Source organism: Trachypithecus francoisi, unplaced genomic scaffold, assembly GCF_009764315.1.
Source record: "Trachypithecus francoisi isolate TF-2019V2 unplaced genomic scaffold, Tfra_2.0 Lachesis_group18, whole genome shotgun sequence".
NCBI lineage: Eukaryota > Metazoa > Chordata > Mammalia > Primates > Cercopithecidae > Trachypithecus > Trachypithecus francoisi.
This window is the reverse complement of record NW_022681463.1, coordinates 17,854,578-17,872,924: the sequence shown is the minus strand read 5'-3', so window position 1 is coordinate 17,872,924 and position 18,347 is coordinate 17,854,578. Positions and strand designations below refer to the sequence as shown.

Sequence of the window (18,347 nt, the reverse complement as noted above, 5' to 3'; positions counted from 1 at the left end):
TGGCGGCGGCAGCGGCGGCGGGCGGGGATCTGGGCGTGGAGGCGCGAGGGGCGGGGCGGGCGGCACTGCAGGCCCGCGGCTCGGGCGGCTCCGGCGGCTCACGCTCTGTCTCCCTGCTCGCCCTCAGTCCCACCCGGTGCCCACGGGGCCGCATCGCCGCCCGGCTCGGCCCATGCCTAGGGCCGCTGCTCCCTCAGCTGCCGCCGCCGCCGCCGGCGCCCAGAGGGCCGCCGCGGCAGTGAGGTGGGGGCGGCCGCGGGAGGCGGCTGGGCGGGCCGCCGGGGCCGGGGCTGGGGGCGCAGCGCGGCCGGCGTAGGTCTATGTCGCGGGCGGCGGCGGCGGCGGCGGCCGCGGAGGGACGATGCGCGAGTACAAAGTGGTGGTGCTGGGCTCGGGCGGGGTAGGCAAATCCGCCCTGACCGTGCAGTTCGTGACCGGTACCTTCATCGAGAAATACGACCCCACCATCGAGGACTTCTACCGCAAGGAGATCGAGGTGGATTCGTCGCCGTCGGTGCTGGAAATCCTGGACACGGCGGGCACCGAGCAGTTCGCTTCCATGCGGGACCTGTACATCAAGAACGGCCAGGGCTTCATCCTCGTCTACAGCCTCGTGAACCAGCAGAGCTTCCAGGACATCAAGCCCATGCGGGACCAGATCATCCGCGTGAAGCGGTGAGCGAGGGCGCAGGGGGCTTGGCGGCTGCACCCCAGAGTCACCGTCCCGGGGCCAGAACTCCCCGCACGGGGCTCTGGGGAGTGGGCTGTCTGGGGGGTGGCTCCGAGCTGGAGGCTTTACTATTGTCATTCTGCTCCTCCTCAATCTCAAATTCGAGTGCTTTGTTTCACAACTAAAATTTGGCATCCTGTTAGCCCACAGAACAGCTCTTTGTCTCTTGGACGTTGTTAGCATTGCTTGTACAGAGCCCCCAAGGAAACAAAGTTTAAAACTTGCAGAGGGGAAGGGAGTGTGGATAGTTTTTTGTTGGGAAGAGGGGAACTGTGCAGGTATAGTCGAGACATTTGCAGACTGAACAACAACAATCTGCCTTGGCAATGTTTGACAGCAAAAATCGCTCACACACCTATACAGTAAAGTCAAGTCCAGAGGAAAAAGACCTTTCTCATCTCGTTAAAGGTTTATGGTTCCAAGGCGTTTTACAAAAATGAAGTCTCTAATTTAGAGCAAAACTTTAAAGACAGATTATCAAATTACTTGAAGACATCGTAAGCTAAATGGGGTTTCGAGAATATTAACATAGAGGAGTGCAAATAAGCCATTCACAGGAAAAGAATGCAGCTTAGCTGTTTTTTGCTTTTGTTTTTAATATAGCCGCCTTAACCGCTTCAAAAAAAAAAAGTTCCTGGAAACAAAACAGAAGCTTCTTCAAAAGTGTGACTCAAGTATTAGCTAATTTAAAGTTAACGTTAATAAACCTTTTTATATACATAAATTGTTTTCTAAAGTATACATTTTGGAAATACGGCTGATTACTTAAATGATTTAAAATGTTTGTTTTCTCTTAAATTCACAGAGTATATTTTTCCGTGTAATTTCAAGCATTAGAAATGTGATAATATCTTAGTTCAAAGTTTTGGCAGATTTTTCTAATTATCATTTAATTACACATTACCGTTTTATCCAGTTCTTATTAGTTAATGCCTGCTGATAATTTTGGTGTCCTTTTTTTCTTGCCTTATTCTACCTAGAGCCTAAATCTGAAGACCTTTATTGAAAGATGGTTGTAAGTGCACTGTAGACACAATCACATTGTACGTCAGTTTGAGTCCACTCATTCTGAAAGAGCAAGGACCAAGTTATGTGTACCCAGGGGATGCTCAAAAACTCATTACGAGTAGTGGGTTTTTAATGCAACCTATGAGATCAAAGAGAAGGCGCTCTCTCCATTGCTCCACCCCCCCTTAACTACTTGAGTATGCACTTTAATAGCTGAATTAAATTGTGCATGTTATTCATCCTTGTGTTAAATTCCAAACTAGAATAAAGCAGATACTTTCGTGGTCTCTGTTGCTAAGATTTGTGAATTTGATAGCTTTTTACTTTTCCAGTATCATTTTCCTAAAGTTAAACTTAGTATGAGGATGGCATTTAAGGCGCTACATTTAAGTGACTTAAATCCTTATTACCCCCTCTCCCAATACCACACAATTAGAAAGAAACAAACCAAACCTAACCAACTGCAAGGTAGTCTGATACGTCGCCACATGTCAATCATGTCAATGTTAGGCCAAATGCATACATCAAAAAATAATCGAGTAAGTAAATGCCCCAACTTCCTCACCCTTCACATTTAGATATATAGGCATAAAGATATGAAGATGCAGATATACAATGATAAAGCCATATACCCATGGCTAACTTCTTGAAGCCTAGGGAACAAATATGGCAAAATTTTGGATAATATGGTCCACATAATTTTTTAGTTTCTTGTAATTTAGTGCAGATTACTTTTCTCAGTTATAATAATAGGTTAGTCTAAACTCAGTATATTGGAGCAATGTATTTATTTTCGTTATGACCCAGAGGAAAAAAATAGAGTAAAATTCTGCATGCCCAGATATCATTTTACTCACTAGTCTCAGTTCTTGATATAAAAAGATCATTGATCAGCTGAAGTAGAGTTCATAAATTCTTTTCACCAGAATTCAACCATTGTGTACGTAAGAACCTCTTGGACCCTCACTTGTGTGTATTTGTAATATGGTAGTAGTAAGGTATTTTACACCTCATCGTAATCCCAGCATCTGGCTTCCCATCATTGATGGAGAGGACATGTGAATGCAGGTGGCCTCTCAGTATTTGATATGTACTGTCAAATTCAGTATTCAGCTTTAGGTCTAGGTCAGCACTTTTCAATAGAGATATAACGTGAGCCACATATGTAATTTTAACATTCCTAGTAGCTGATTTTTTTTAAATAACATAAATATGTGGAGTTAATTTTAATAATGTATTTTATTTAACCCACCATATTTAAAATAGAATCATTTTGACATGTCAATATTCAAAAATTATTGATAATTTTTTATTACTTTTGATTTTTGATAATTTTTATTATTTTTGATTACTTATTGATTACTTTTTTATACTGTGTCTTTGAAGTTTGGTATGTGTTTGACGTAGCACATCTCAATTCAAACAAGTCACATTTCAAGTGCTCAGTAGCCACATGTGGCCACAGGCTGCCATATTGGACAACAGAGGTCTAAGGTGTATATGATTTGGGGAAATGCTTGCTTATTTCTCTAAGCTTCAGTTTCCTTATCTGTGAAATAGAGATTAATATGCACCTTCCAGAGTCCTTGTAAGAATTAAATGAGATAATGTATTTTAAGATACCCAAAACAATACCTAGTACACAGAAGTTGCTCAAAAAATTCTAGCTGTCATTCTTACTTTAATAACTTTGTCATTTATCTTCCTTAAATTTTACCCTTGATATAAATGTAATTTTAGAAGAAATAAATTTGTAATTGCATTTTGGAATTCATTATTTAGTATAGGCAAGATGAGACTAAAAAGCAATGAGGTTAAAATAATCCTTGGAAGAACTGTGTTGGTATTCTCTTTAAATATTTTCTCTTATGAAGGATCTGAGGGAAAAGGGCATGAGAATGAACATTTAACTTCAAGTACAGTGTAGCAATAATGCATAGCACTAATGCATAGCCAAACAACGAATGGAGCTTTTCATTTTTCATTTTCATTTCAAATAATAGCAGTCATTTTCAAGGATGGCTATTACTTGAAATGTTTCACATTTAAGAAATGTAAAACTGACCCGTACTCCCTTAAGTGCCTTTAAGTGTACATACCTCCATGTACATACACAACCTTTTATCAAAGCCAAGTGGACCAACTGAAAATGGCTATATTTGTAAATTCATATGCTTTCTTTTCTTAACTTGATTTTGGGTGATGTTACACACACAAAGAAAAGTAATAGGGATATAGGAAATGTTTTTCAGTTGAAATAAAACTAGAATTTTTTCTGAATTTGTAATTGCTTTTCTCATTGTTACCCATGCCAGGATCAGCCATGGTCCTGACGTGAAGTTCTTGGAACGTGATATACAAGGCCTGTTTGCTGTTAGGAAAAAGTCCAGAAATCTTCGACATGACTTTTCACAGCCCAGCTTGCTCTTATCCCTCCCTGCCTGTGCATCTCTTGAAACCGTCCTTTTACTCTAGCACCCAGACCTTAAGTCCTTGAAAGTGCCTTTCTCCGGGCTCTCCTTTGGCCTGTAGAAATCTATCTTTTTGCAGAGTTAATTCCTACTCCGTCTTTCACCCTCACCCCTGCTTAACCCATTTATACCAGAGGTTGCAAATTTTTTTCGTGAAAAAATCAAACCTTGGCAATGACCTTGAGCAATAGGATATAAATAACTCCCACAAGCTTAGCATTCCAATAATGGAACACTAGGCATAGATGAGTTAAAAGATTTTTCCCCACTGAGGGAAGATGTCCTCTTAAACCAACGTAACCCCTTTCCTGTCTTCCCTTACTAGACTACACTTTATGCCTCACCTTTTCCCTCAATTACACATACCCTGCCCTTCCCCTTTTCTTTGAAGCACTCATGCAAATTTAATTATTTGTGTGATAATTTATGGGTAGTCAGCCTTTCTCACAAAACTTTAAGCCCATGTAACTAGTACAGCTCCTACTAGCACATAGGAAACAAAAAAATGTTGGAAAAATGAATGTTCAGAAAGAAAAGTATTTGTGTTGTCCTTTGGCCTCAGTTTCCCTAAACATTTTGATTTCATAGACGGAGGAGATCTTTTAAAGTTCTTATTGCAGATGGAGATGATCTTCCTTCAGCTGGAACTTTCTGTGAGAACACTTCTAGTTGGGGCAGTGTTTAATATGAACCTCAAAGAATCAGAAACATGATGTATTCCAGATGGAGGAAATGGCACAGGAAATGCATAGAATATGTTTTTTGGATGTTAAATAGAGCAGATTGGCCAAACGGGGAATTTATATAGCAGTGTGAGGGGAGGTAAGGTGAAAAATTTTAAAGCTAAATTACTGAAGGTTAAAGACTTTGGAGTTGATCGTGTAGTCGAGGACCATAATTACAATTGTCATAGGTATAGTAATATGTAGTGATATGGTAGATGACTTAGTGGTAATAGACTACTCTGTTTCATAACAGGAAGAATAGTCATAAATGTTATGATAATCCAGTTTGTATATGAAGTGTGAAGATCCTGAATTAGCATGGTGTCTGTAGTAACAGGAGAGAAAGGATGCGAGGAATGTTGCAAAAAATGAATTAATCACACTCAGAGGAAGTGGAAAAGGTCAGACGTAACCTTGACATTTTGAAATGAATGAATAGGATTATGGAGGAATAGCTGGGGGAGATTATTTTCAGTTTTGGCGATGGTAATTATCCAGATAGCCAGCCTAATAAGTAATTAGAGCATCTGAATAAAGCCTGAAAGGTCAGGTTATGTATGAATATGAAGACTCAGGATCATCTGCATAGTTCAGATTGGGAGAGGAGATGAAACCTACTGGATCATCTGCATAGTTCAGATTGGGAGAGTAGATGAAACCTACTGGGTAGAGTATAGAGACAGAAATGAATGGATATGGCTAAGAATAGAAATGAGAAATGACTGAATATAGCCAAGGATAGAACTCGAGAGTTGTAAGATACACAGTGGAGACTTCCTATATTGCAGTAGGAGAGAAGGCGTGGGGTGTTTTAAGATTGGGGAAAAGATAGTTGATGTGCACTACCCAAGGTGAATAAGTTGTTGTTTTTTTTAAGATCATTATTATTTTTCTATATCACTTAAGTGGTCACTTTCAAGTGAGCTGGCTGATTGTTTACACTTTCCCCCTTACCATAAGTAGCTATTAAAGCTTCATCTAAAATAGAAGCATATTGCCAATTGTTACACATAGATCTTTGGCCCATGACAGTTTGGTGCTGGAGAGCTGAAACAAGAGTATATATCCAAAGATGTTTGTCCCAACTAAGTGAAACTTCTGGAGCTCTGCTACCTTTTTTTCCTCCACAAATACCCTCTTCCCTAATACCAAAACTTAATTCAAAGCTGGACCTCCCAGGTACAGAGCCTAATAGCTATGGGTCACTTTTTTGTTTTGTTTTGGTACTGGTGAATTAGGAAGGAAAATTTTTAATAATTAATAAATGTATATTACGAAGAATTGATGCCTAATCCTGAAAGTCAGACATAAATCCAAACAAAGAATTTGGGTATGAAGATAAGGACTGATGGTGAAACCTGTATCCGCTTAAATACAAAACTAAGATAAAAGAATTGTGAGAATTATGGCTGCCAAACAGAATATCAGAGTGAAAAACACTGACAATATGAAACAGACAATATAGCTAGTAAGTCAGGATGAGAGGAGGGCAATAGTTATGAGTGCTCACTTCATCTTTCGTGAGAGGGATTTAAATGGTCAAAAATTGAAATCTGTTTTGAAAATGACTTGAAGAGCTCAATGTTTTTCATGATCTTTTTTGCTTTTTTAAAAACCACTTTATTGAGGTACGATTGGCATTCAAAAAGCCAGATATATTTAATGTATATAACTCAGTGAGTTTAGAGATAAGCATACACCTGTGATATCACCACAATCAATGCTGTGAAACTATCCATCACCTCCAAAAGTTTCCCCCTGCTTTATTTACCCATTCACTCATTCATTCATTCATTTTTTTTTTTTTTTTGTAATAAGAACACTTGACCTAAGTTCTATCTTCTTAGCAAATGTTTATACAATACAGTATTGTTAACTAGAAGTACTACTACTGTACAGATCTCTGGGACTCACCCATCTTGCATAACTGAACTTCGTACAGTGAATCACTTTTTATGGCCCAGGAGTTTTTCCTGAAAAGGAAACTTTTGTTTTGGCTGCATTGTAAAATTACAGGTTACAGTATATAGTTTTCTTTTTGCCATCCCAGGATTGTAATTTTTAAAGTTCAATTTGGAGTTGGAGGAGATGATGTCTCTTCCGCTCTAACATTCTGTGAGAGCACTTTTGTCTGGCCGGGGTGATGAGGGAAGGGGTCAAGTTTAATATGAACCTTAAAGAACCAGCAGCCTGTGACCCACAATTTTGTCTAGTTAAGATTTGATAATTATATCAGGCCGGGCGCGGTGGCTCAAGCCTGTAATCCCAGCACTTTGGGAGGCCGAGACGGGCGGATCACGAGGTCAGGAGATCGAGACCATCCTGGCTAACACGGTGAAACCCCGTCTCTACTAAAAAATATAAAAAAAATTAGCCGGGCGAGGTGGCGGGCGCCTGTAGTCCCAGCTACTCGGGAGGCTGAGGCAGGAGAATGGCGTGAACCCGGGAGGCGGAGCTTGCAGTGAGCTGAGATCCGGCCACAGCACTCTAGCCCGGGCGACAGAGCGAGACTCCGTCTCAAAAAAAAAAAAAAAAAAAAAAAAAGATTTGATAATTATATCAATAAAATCTACTATGAGAGGAATAATTATACTAATATTTATTTTTTAATGGAGAGAGGGCAAAAATAATTTAAATAATTATTAAACATTAAGGAAGAGGTAGAGGAACTAAGAAAAATGACTGGATTTCACAACCAACAGGAAGAGCCAACAAAGTTGGAATCTTTTCATTTGCTGACGTTTCAGTAGCAATACACTTGAGTGATTTAATTTCTGTATGTGAACTTCTGGGAAATTACATATGGCACAATAAGGTGTATTATGCATGTATGTGTACATATTTTTAAGCAAGGATCTTTACATAAAACCAAGTACACTATACTTAAGGGAATTTTTTTTCAGGGATATTTTTTCTTTTCAGTTCTCTTTTAGTCATTGTCTTTAGAACCTTAGTGCCTAGGGAAGGATGTATGCTTTACTCTAGGGTTTTCTTTTCTTATGTTTTGATTTTTCCCTGTTTTCTGTTTCTCTCCATTTATTCTTACCTACTGTTTTTTTACATACTTATATTTTTCAGGCCTATGGTGTAAAAAGAGTTTTAAGTACTCTAAATTTTTTTGGAGTAATAAGAGTTTGAATACGAGTAGACTTTCAAACAAGGTAAAACTGATGGAGACTGAATAGTTACTAAAGGAAATGTATAGACATTGTGTTTAGGAAATTTATCTTGAAATTTTAATGGTGTGCAGAAATATGCCATATATTATATATTGCCATTTCATTTGTGACTTTGACAGTTGTGGTTCATTTCATTAAAAATTATTCTCAGCCTGACAGAGAAAAGTTTAATTTCTTAAACATGCCTTTCTGCTTCACCAGATCAAACTCAGCCTTTTAGTAGAGTAATATCAATAATGCTAATGCTGTCATTGTGGACATCTGCATTTCAGTCAAGTATGTTAAGTAAAGCACAAATATATTAATAAAATTTAAAGTAATCAAAATAGCTAAAAACAATATTTGAAGATTCTAATACATAATCTAAGATTTTCTCATGGTATGTATTAAATACTAAGTAGATTTAGCTTTGTACTTTTAAACGATTGAAACCTCTTTGGAAATATTGGACCTAATAGACCAACTCTTTCACCTTTTTTTCCTCATTGTAAGAAAACTCCAGTAAAATCAAATGCCTACATTAGCCTTATTTTTAATAAATTTCAGTTAAATTGAGGGTCATTGCTATGAAATATGTTTTTTAAGCATGTAAATCTGAATAAGGTTATTGGGTATCTGAATCATATGTCAACAGTGTATTATATTGAAGTTATGGTTTGGGAGGTCTAATAACCAGTCAGTACTGGGAGTTTTTGGAAGTTTAATGCACTTAGTTACTTAAAGTTGGAAATGTACTTCTAATCACACCTTACTGAAATATATCTGAATGAGCTATTTAAGATAGATTGGAGCTAGTAAAGTACACTTTTAAATGATAGATTCTTAACTGTAATGCTGAAATGTTTTCACTGGCATAATTGGATAGATGGGGATTTGTTTTTGTTTATGTTTTTTATTTCTCTAATATGTTTAAGATTTTAAAACATACCAAAATTTATATTTAGGGAGAAATAAGATGACTTATACTTTTTATTTTTAAATTGTTAGTATCTGTCAAAAAGCCAAATATTGGAAAAAATTAATAACTATCTCACTATTTCTATAGATCCACTCAGCAGGGGATTTCACATTTTCTTAACCAGGGCCCTCAGTAAGAAATACATCTCATATTGTGACTTAGTGCACACATCTAGCTGAAATCAACATTTCATGAAACAGTAAACTTTTTCTGTTGCTTGTATTACCTTTTCTATTTATTTTTTTCTATTTTTATTTCATTGTTTTTAAGTGCACTTCATGACCCACCAAATTGATTTTATCACACATAGTTTGGAAACTGCTATCCTAGGACATTTTACTCTAAGAAAACTAAGTGGAACTATCTGTTTAATATTTCATCTTCTCTCTCCTGCTTTTCTGGTTTCCAACAATGCTATGTAAGATTACGAAAATGAAGTACTTCCCAATGTGAGTTAGTAAATACTACCTGTAATTCAGAGAAAGATAGCATTTAGTCACTGAACAAAAAGATACAGCATATCTTTTGAGAAAGCATTTATCTCTGTTGTGCATATTAGAAATGTGAGGATGTATTTCTCATGTAATTTTGTTCATTCTAGTAATGCAAGATAGCTATTGCCTTGTGAAAACTTAGAGAAAGGGAGGTTGTGGTAGTATTCAGACTTGAATACATGAGTGCAGGATTACCCATTTCTAGAACAGTTGCTGAGGAGGTTCAGAAAACTCAAAATAGAGGTCTGCTGCATCTATCCAGGATAACACTGATTCACCTCTCCCTGTAAGACAGTAAAACTATAAATACCTTAAAATCACTTAGTAAAGCTACCCAAGAGAAACACTGAAAAACCTTTATTTAAAACATTTAGGAGTGTTCTCATGCTTTCCTGCCCCTTAAAAATTAATAATTCAAATGTGGAAATCCTATATTATATTAATAATTCAATGCATATTAGTATTTTATTTACTAAGTATCTTTACAGCTCTCTCTGTATATGAAATCTTAAGAGTCCTATTGTAAGAGAGAGGGTCTTCTGTTGCCCAGGCTGGAGTGCAGTGGCGCCATCATAACTTACTGTAGCCTCTGATTCCTGGGCTCAAGCAACCCTTCTGCCTCAGCCACCTGAATAGCTAGGACTACAGGGCAGGCACCACCGCATCCAAGTAATTCTTTAAAAATTTTTTCTAGAGATGGGATCTTGTTATTTTGCACAGGCTGGTCTCAAACTCTTGACCTCAAGTGATCCAACTACCTCAGCTGCCCAAAGCACCAGGATTCAGGCCTGAGCCACTGTCCCTGGTCCTATATTAATTCATCTTTAGGTTTCCAATGAACATTATAAATAACTGTATGTATTATAATTCTCGAATAGAGTATTTTATTGTATATACTCATCTTCTCATCCATGAAGACAGCAAATGTTAATCTCATTAAAGCAGAGCTCCAGCACTTACTAGTTATGTAATTAGGAGCAAGTTGACATTCCTTGCATTTTAATTTCCTCATTTGTAATATGAGTATGATGTAACTCATGAGATAATAAACATAAAGTATTTCTTTACATGTGAACCTAAAATATCAATAATAAAGTTTCGTCAAGAATCACAGAAATAGGAATGAAACCCAGCCTTTTATCTGTATACTACTACGTGATTTCTTAGGAATTAGGCTCAATTGTCTTACTACATTGAGATGAATTATATACCTAGTATTGTATAACATTTCTGTTTTCCCCATTGCTTTCTCCTCTGTTTTAAGTGCTCTAACACTGTGTTACAGAACTTACAGCATAAACCTTGAGTACTTTGTGTTTTTGCCTTCTAGAGACCTAAATATGTTGGCTATAAATGGTGGCAATAAATTTTTGTGACTCATGAGGAATTGTGATGATTTTTAGTACGCATATTTTAAATATTAAAATGTGACATAAGAAGCAATCAGCATATAATATTAGTATTTGTTAACACTTCTCTTTTTAAAAAAGTTAATAATAATAGTAGACCTCTTAATGAATACCAAATGTTACACATGGGGTGAAGATAATTTTAACAGTCTTTATGGCTAGTTATATATAGTAACATGTTGGCATAGCTTTTTAATAAATCAAATTGAGAAAAGTTTTGTCTTTGTAGAAGTCATCACTGTCAACATCAAGTAATATCATTTAAGCCACCTCATTTGCATAGCATTGCCTTGGGCATTATACAGAATAAGAACAAGATACCATCTTTGTCCTTCTGGTGTGCCAAAATGTCCTATAAAAGGATATATATTTTGCAGTACTGAGTTATACAGAAATCTATTTTTAAAGACAATTTGATTTCTAAGTTTCAAAATATTGTTCCACCGAAAACATTGCTCTTATTAGGCCACCTTTTCTAAGAAATTTTATTCATTTTAACTTACGGAAATTCAGAATTTTGCCTATAAGACTAATGACAATTATATATTTATATATAATCGCCTTTTTTGTATATGTCTTAGTCTCTTCAGGCTGCTATAACAAAATTCCTTAGACTGTGTAATTTATAAACCATAGAAATGTATTGCTGACAGTTCTAGATGCCGGGAAATCCAAAGTCAAGACACCAGCAAAATTCGTATCACAGATGTTGCCTCTTGCTGCATCTTCATATGATATAAGGAGCAAAATGGCTCACTCATACCTCCTTTATAAGGGCACTAGTCCCATTCATGAGGGTGGAGACATCATGACCGAATCATTTCCTGAAGTCCCCACCTCTTCATTGTGTCACACTGGGGATTAAATTTCAACATATGACTTTTAGGGAGACAAGCATTCAGACCACAGCAGTATATTTAGTACATTTTTATCCTCCCTATCTAAAATATAATTTCCCCTTCCCTCAATGATCCACTTATACTCTACTGTTTCTTTTTCTAGTTCGTGAACCAACAGTCCCAACAAACTTTGGCAATCAGTAATGTTGATTGGTAAGATGAAGTACTGAAATCCTGTTGTTAAGTAGCCACATACATACATACATACATACATACATGAAAACTAACTAGAAAATGAACTAGACTTAATTATTTTTAGTTTATTTTTTAAGAGCAAGTGACGAGAAAATAATTTCTCAATGGTTAATTCAGTGTATGCGTAAAACCAATGATATAAAACTTGTTTACAATGGTCTGGCATCAAGGAACTATAATGTTTGCATAAGCCCTATGCCTGTTCTTGCTCTCAGATGGTCAGCTAGTTCTGGAGTGCCATTACCTTTATTAAAGAAGGGCGTAAACAGAGCATTATCTCAATAGGTGCAGCTGCTATGTGGAGCTCTGTGCAGGGAGAGTCCCCCAGCTGGGTGTGGACTCAAGTCATGGGAATGCGGTGATCCACCAGCTGCATGTGTCCTGAGAGAGGCAGCCAGGATGCTGTGTGTTTACCATCCCTGCTGAACAAATCAGTACCTTAATGATGGTAGGATGCTTCCCGGAGGTATATACATTTTAAAAGGCTACTCTTGATGACAGAAAATGTTTATTCCTAAGGCCACCCTGAGCACATCATCTGGTTTTATTGAAGGAAATACTTGTACATTTATGGAGGGAACGAAATTTATTTTATTGCTTGCATCAGCATATACCTACTAAGTAATGAGTTCTGAAGCTTTTTTTATAGGCCACAGTGAGTGACTTCTTAACAATCCCGTATCTGTTTTCCTTTGAATAAGTACCATTGCTTCAGTCTATTCCCTTTTCTCCAAAGGTGACTGTATGTCTCTTTTATCTGGGACAGTTCAGGTCTCTGCTTGTTCTTCTCTATATTTATTTACAGTGCCCCTTTCCATCTTGAAAGTATCTCAGTGTGGGCAATACATTTCATGGTCACTATAAACTGTTACCTCAAATTCTCTTTTTTTTTAAATCATGACAATTCAAATCCCATTTGTGCATATATTTTTGAGATACCTTGTTTAAATAAACAGTATCTTTCTTTGACCTGGCCAGCATCCTTTTTTAAAGCTTTTGTTAATTTGGGTAAACAAATCCTCATGAACTGGAAATGTTGCTCAGTTTTGAAAGATGACATCTTTTTTACTAAATGCTCTTGATTCAAGATGGCTGCAGACTCTTTGACACAACTTCCATTGAGAAGTAGGGTCTGTTTCCTCTTCCTTTGAGTCTGTGCTGGCCTGTTTAGACTGCACTGATCCATAGAGGATGGTGGAAGTGATACTAAGCCCGTTTGGGGCCTAATCTCTGAGAAGACTAACAGCTTCCACCTTACTTTCTTGAAACCCTGAGCTACCACACAGGAAGTCCAGCTATGCTGCTGGAAAATTCACAGAGAGGCCCGGAGGCTAGATAGAGAGGAGGAGGGAGCTCCCTTCCAGCCATTCCTACCAACGTGCCAGGCCTCGGGTGATGCCATCTTTGACTCTTCAGCTCAGCCCTGCTCACTGTAACTGAAGACCTCTGAGTGACCCCAGTCAATATGATGTAGAACAGAAGAACTGCCCAACTGAGTTCTGCCCAAATTCCTGACCCACAGCATCATGCAATATAGTAAAATGGCTATTTTAAGCCCCTAAGTTTTGGGATAGTTTCATGCAGCAGTAGTTATCTGGAACAATAACACATTTTTAGATAAACATGTTATTTTAGAAATTATTTTGGTAAGAGTACTGTTGATCCTTTAGGTTTCTTTGTGAAGATCTTAAAAAAAATGTATTGAAGATGATTAAATAAATCTTAACTCTTAAAATATGGCAAATTTATGGAGCACCTACCAACTGCCCTTGCAATTGATCTGCCCGATGTCATCTGACCCCACCCACCCATGCATAACTGTACTTTGAAGATCACATTTAATTGTATTAAGAATATAGTGTATTATAGTTTAGTTTCAGCAGAAAATCCAAATGTATGTATGTGCCCTTTGCAACTGTTTATACTCATAGTCTGAACTGCCGCCTCCCCCTTCACTCTACCCACAGGGTGTATTGTTTATACAAGTAATTGATGTAAACCATCTAATTTCTGTTAATGAAGAAAGAGTCTATTATTTGGTGGTGCTCTGCTTCAATTTTGATATCTAGCACCTGACACATAGAAAATACCTAGTAAATATCTGTTGAATTTGTAAGTAAAGATCCCTGCATTCTATATTTTGACAGTTTCCCTCCAGATCCCGGATCTCTGGAGACCCCTTATGCATCAAATCAATATAAGCATTTCACTATCTAACACAAGGCATGATAAAGAAAAATAATAAAGCATTTTAGATAGCGTACATCCAAAAATGCATTTTTAGCCTGGTGGCCATGGACATGTTTGCACTGATTTTGTGACATTTTTGTTACTCCAGACACTATGGACTACTTGAGAAAACTGTCAGATTTGAAGACCATCACTTCATTATCTCATTCTACTTTGTGTGTCTGTAAGTGTCAAGAACTGATTCCAGCACCAGGGATACAGCTACATATAAAACATTTATTGCCCTTGCCTTCCTCAGATCCCAGATGTAACTTCAAAGGTAGCACAGCTGGCTTCAGGCAGAAACAAGACTTCAGCTCAAGATTCGTTATACTACTCAAGAGTTCTTGGGGGTTTTTTTTCTTTTTTTCTTTTTTTTTTAACCCACCTTGTCTTAGGTCTTCAGAGCCATCGTTCACATCTAGTGACTTGACTTAGCAGTATTTACTGCAGGAAGATGAACAGAATAAGGAAAGCTACTTCTGTTTGGAAAAGATAGTATTAGATCTTAGAAGGAAAGGTATCTATCCTGTTTTTCTCAAATCTTTTCCACAAGAATTAATGGTTTTCAGAATAGATGGTTAGTTTTGGCCATCCTTGGCCAGAGGAATGGAAGCCAGAGATAGGAGATAAAACACTTAAATAACAGTTTTGGTACATTTTTACAGCTATATCACCATTACGATTCTAGAACTGCCTTACAGACGATTTGAGAGAACTTAGAAAAGGACGATTCTCATTTCTGTAGTATTTTACAGTATCCACAGTACTTACTAATTCATGTAAATGGCTTAGTGTGGTGTCTTCACACCACACTAAGCTGTTAATAAAGTCATCATCGTCTTCCTTAACATTACACCTAAGTATCAATTAATATTTCTGTTTCACAAATAAGGAACCTGAGGCTCAAAAAGCTCATAACATATCCAAGGAGGCAGAGCTGGGACTTACTTCTAGGTCCTCTAACTCTAGATCCAGCTCGCTCTCTCTTGTGGTGCACTTCATCTTAATTTTTGCCAGTGACCAAATTGTGGTTGGCCTGGACTGTTAATCTAGAAATAATTTACCCAGAAAAAAACCCAAGTTTGCTCACTTGATGAGTAACAAAGAACCCCCCGTGAGAATGTAGGTTTTGATCCATAGGAGTTTTATTACTTGGTGCTAGTAACTAGGACACTGGAAGGATTCTTCAAGGCAGTGCCTCCCTAAGGAAAAGCAACAGGAGGCCTTTGGGGCAATGGAGAGGGGAGAAGGGTGCAGCCTTGAATATGGAGGAGGGATCCCAGGTGCACAGATGCAGTGAGCCATCATGCCAGCACATAGGTCGCATGTTATGGTAATGAAGCTGTTGCCTCTCCCATAGTGGAGACTTTAGCATGGCAAGTTGTAGGGGTCTGTCAGAAGCTAGTTTAAGCCAACAAGGTGACCGCATTCCACACAGGCTGCAGGGCAGGAGGCTGTAAAACAGGCTGATTGCCCAAGTTGATGAAATTCCTATAAACCCTGGAAACCCTCCTTGTCTGCTTACAGAAAGGCCTTTGGCTAGTCGTAGTAGATCCACTACATATTTTTATAGGATAGTTGGTTGGGGGAACGATTGAAAAAGCAATGTTTTAAGATAATTATTATGGAAGTAGCGTAGGATAGAGTAGAAGGATGAGAAATTGGAGGTGAGACCAGTTAGGAGACTGTTGTAGTGTCTCAGGTATGAGTTATTTTGGAAATGAAAGGGTTTTTGTAGTGGGAGTGAAAATGATGGGACAGATTTCCTCACATCCGGTAATTCCTGCTCTGTCTATCCCTGTAATCACTACTGGACTAGATCTGTTGTTGCAGCCTCTCATTACACCTGATCATGCTTAGAGACTATTGGACACTCTGTTGCTTACCATCCACTCTCCCTTGCCCCACAGTGAACTCTTATAACTATCTGTTTCTGACTTCTTTCATTTTAGTGTTGGCTTGAACCCATCAAAATGTAACTCTTCATTCTTCATTGGCTGCTGTTGAGGGCCATAACCTCTGCCAACAATGATAGTTTTCAGCTCCCTTCTTCACTGTGCATTTGTTTTATTTGTTTTTTTCCATGTCATCTGTTACTTCTCCTGGTTCAAGTGAAAAGACCTTTTTAATAGGCATCACCAATAAATCTCACGCTAGTTGAACCATCCAGTTACAACATGCCATGAATAATGAATGTACTCCTCTTCCTCTTCTGAGTTGTTTATTGCTGGGGAGAAGAAATGCTAATTCTGTTGGCCTCATAAGCTGAGTTTTCTAGAAAGCTGTATTATAGAGATTCAGTGTTTGGGTTTTTTTGTTTTTTTTTTTTTAAAGTTTTATTTAGTGCTATGTGTACTGAGTGATTTAGAAATGAGAAATAGTCTAAGATCTTATTACAACAGTAGAAAAATCTTGCAGGATAAATACTCTTCTGTTCATAATTTAAAAGTTCCTAAAAATCTTAGCTCTTCACAGCTTTGAAGCATCTTTATTTAAATCTTCTTCATTCAGAGGTAGCTTTAAAAAAGTAGTAATTGAACTTTGTGTACTGAATTTTATTCAAAACATTTTGCCAAAGATTCTGAAAATGAAGGGGTTCTGAAAAGATATATACTGTAATTTAATCCAGATGTAAATTTAGGTAGCAGTTCAAATAACTTGCCTATTCCTGAATAATTGACTCAATTTAATCTTTTCAAGTACAATAGTCAGGTCTGTTTTTTAATGCACAGGTTTCCGATTTCAGTTCTCACTAAAGATAAAATGGATGTTGTACGTCGGAATGCCTTTTTCCCTTTGATAGATGAAAGCTGTGTGTTCTCCATATATGTGCCTGAGCTTGAGTTTTCCTTACTGTTTAAATTATGTAAAAAGCATGCTTTGTTGACAGATTTTTAAATGATACATTTTTGATTAAAATGTACATTCTGGCAACACATTCAAGTATCAAATGCAGATCAACAACCACTTTCCTCCACCTTATTTTGGATGACTTGGATATTATGCTTAAAAAATAATCAATTGATTTATTCAGATAGGTTTTTTGCGTTTGGTTTCTAACTGATAAGGTTTGGGGCTTCTAGTTGCAAACACTTCCTCACAAATAACACATTACTGGCACTTTACAATGAAAAATCTCCATTTCTAATAAAGAAACAGATTAAAGGTAGTTTTATTATATTCCTTTTTCTTAGCATGGATTTTTGAGGTACTGTGACATCTTGATATGCCTGAAGAGCATTGTGGTCAGTTGCATGCAATATATAGATCTAATAGTGAAGGAAATGTTTAGAATTATTGTTTTTATTTTTAATAACATGTTGTATTTCACTGTTAATATTCATTATGCTTTCAGTCTTTAGCCAGTTTTGGATATAAATTAAACAATATTGCATTGTACAGAAGTTTAAAATTGGTTAGTGATATTCTGCTAAGAAACTGACTGTGATCAGCTTAATCATGTGCCCTCCATGATGTAAACACATAGCCAACATGCATGTGCATGCAATTTGTCTTGAAGGTTATGTTACTTTTCCTGATTTAATGAAGAAATTGTTTATTACCTTACTGATTTTTTTTCTTGAGGTATACATTTTATGCAGTAAAGTGCACAAATTGTAGGTATACACCTAGGATGTGTACACCATGTAACCAAATCCCAAATGAAAATGGACAGACATTTCAGGCAACAAAGCAGGCTGCCTCATGTTCCATTTCAGCCGCTTCCATACTCAGAGACCACCATAAATGAGTCATGCCTGGTAATGAACTTCTGGCTTCCATCATTCAACATCCTGTACGGGATTCATCCGTGTTATTGCATGGACCAGTAGCTAATTCTCTTTAATTGAGGTGCAGGATACCCCTTCCCTGAATATACCAGGATTTCATTAATTGTTCTGTCGATGGGGCACCTGGATAATTTCTAGGTGGGGTTATGAATGATGCTACTAAAAACATTCTAGTACATATCTTTTGGTGAATATGTGTATACTTCCTCTTGGTGTACCATTATTGGATCATAAGTACATGTATTCAGTACTAATG

General features: G+C 37.4%; 1 protein-coding gene across 1 annotated transcript in view; it reads left to right on the top strand.

Annotated features, from left to right (window-relative positions):
* Positions 1 to 18,347, top strand: part of RAP2A (RAP2A, member of RAS oncogene family) — a 34,318-nt gene continuing 15,971 nt past the window's right edge. Inside the window, exon 1 of the mRNA XM_033177405.1 lies at positions 1 to 675. Within this exon, the coding sequence (XP_033033296.1) occupies positions 362 to 675 (314 nt within the window). The 5' untranslated portion in view covers positions 1 to 361. The remainder of the gene's footprint in view (positions 676 to 18,347) is intronic.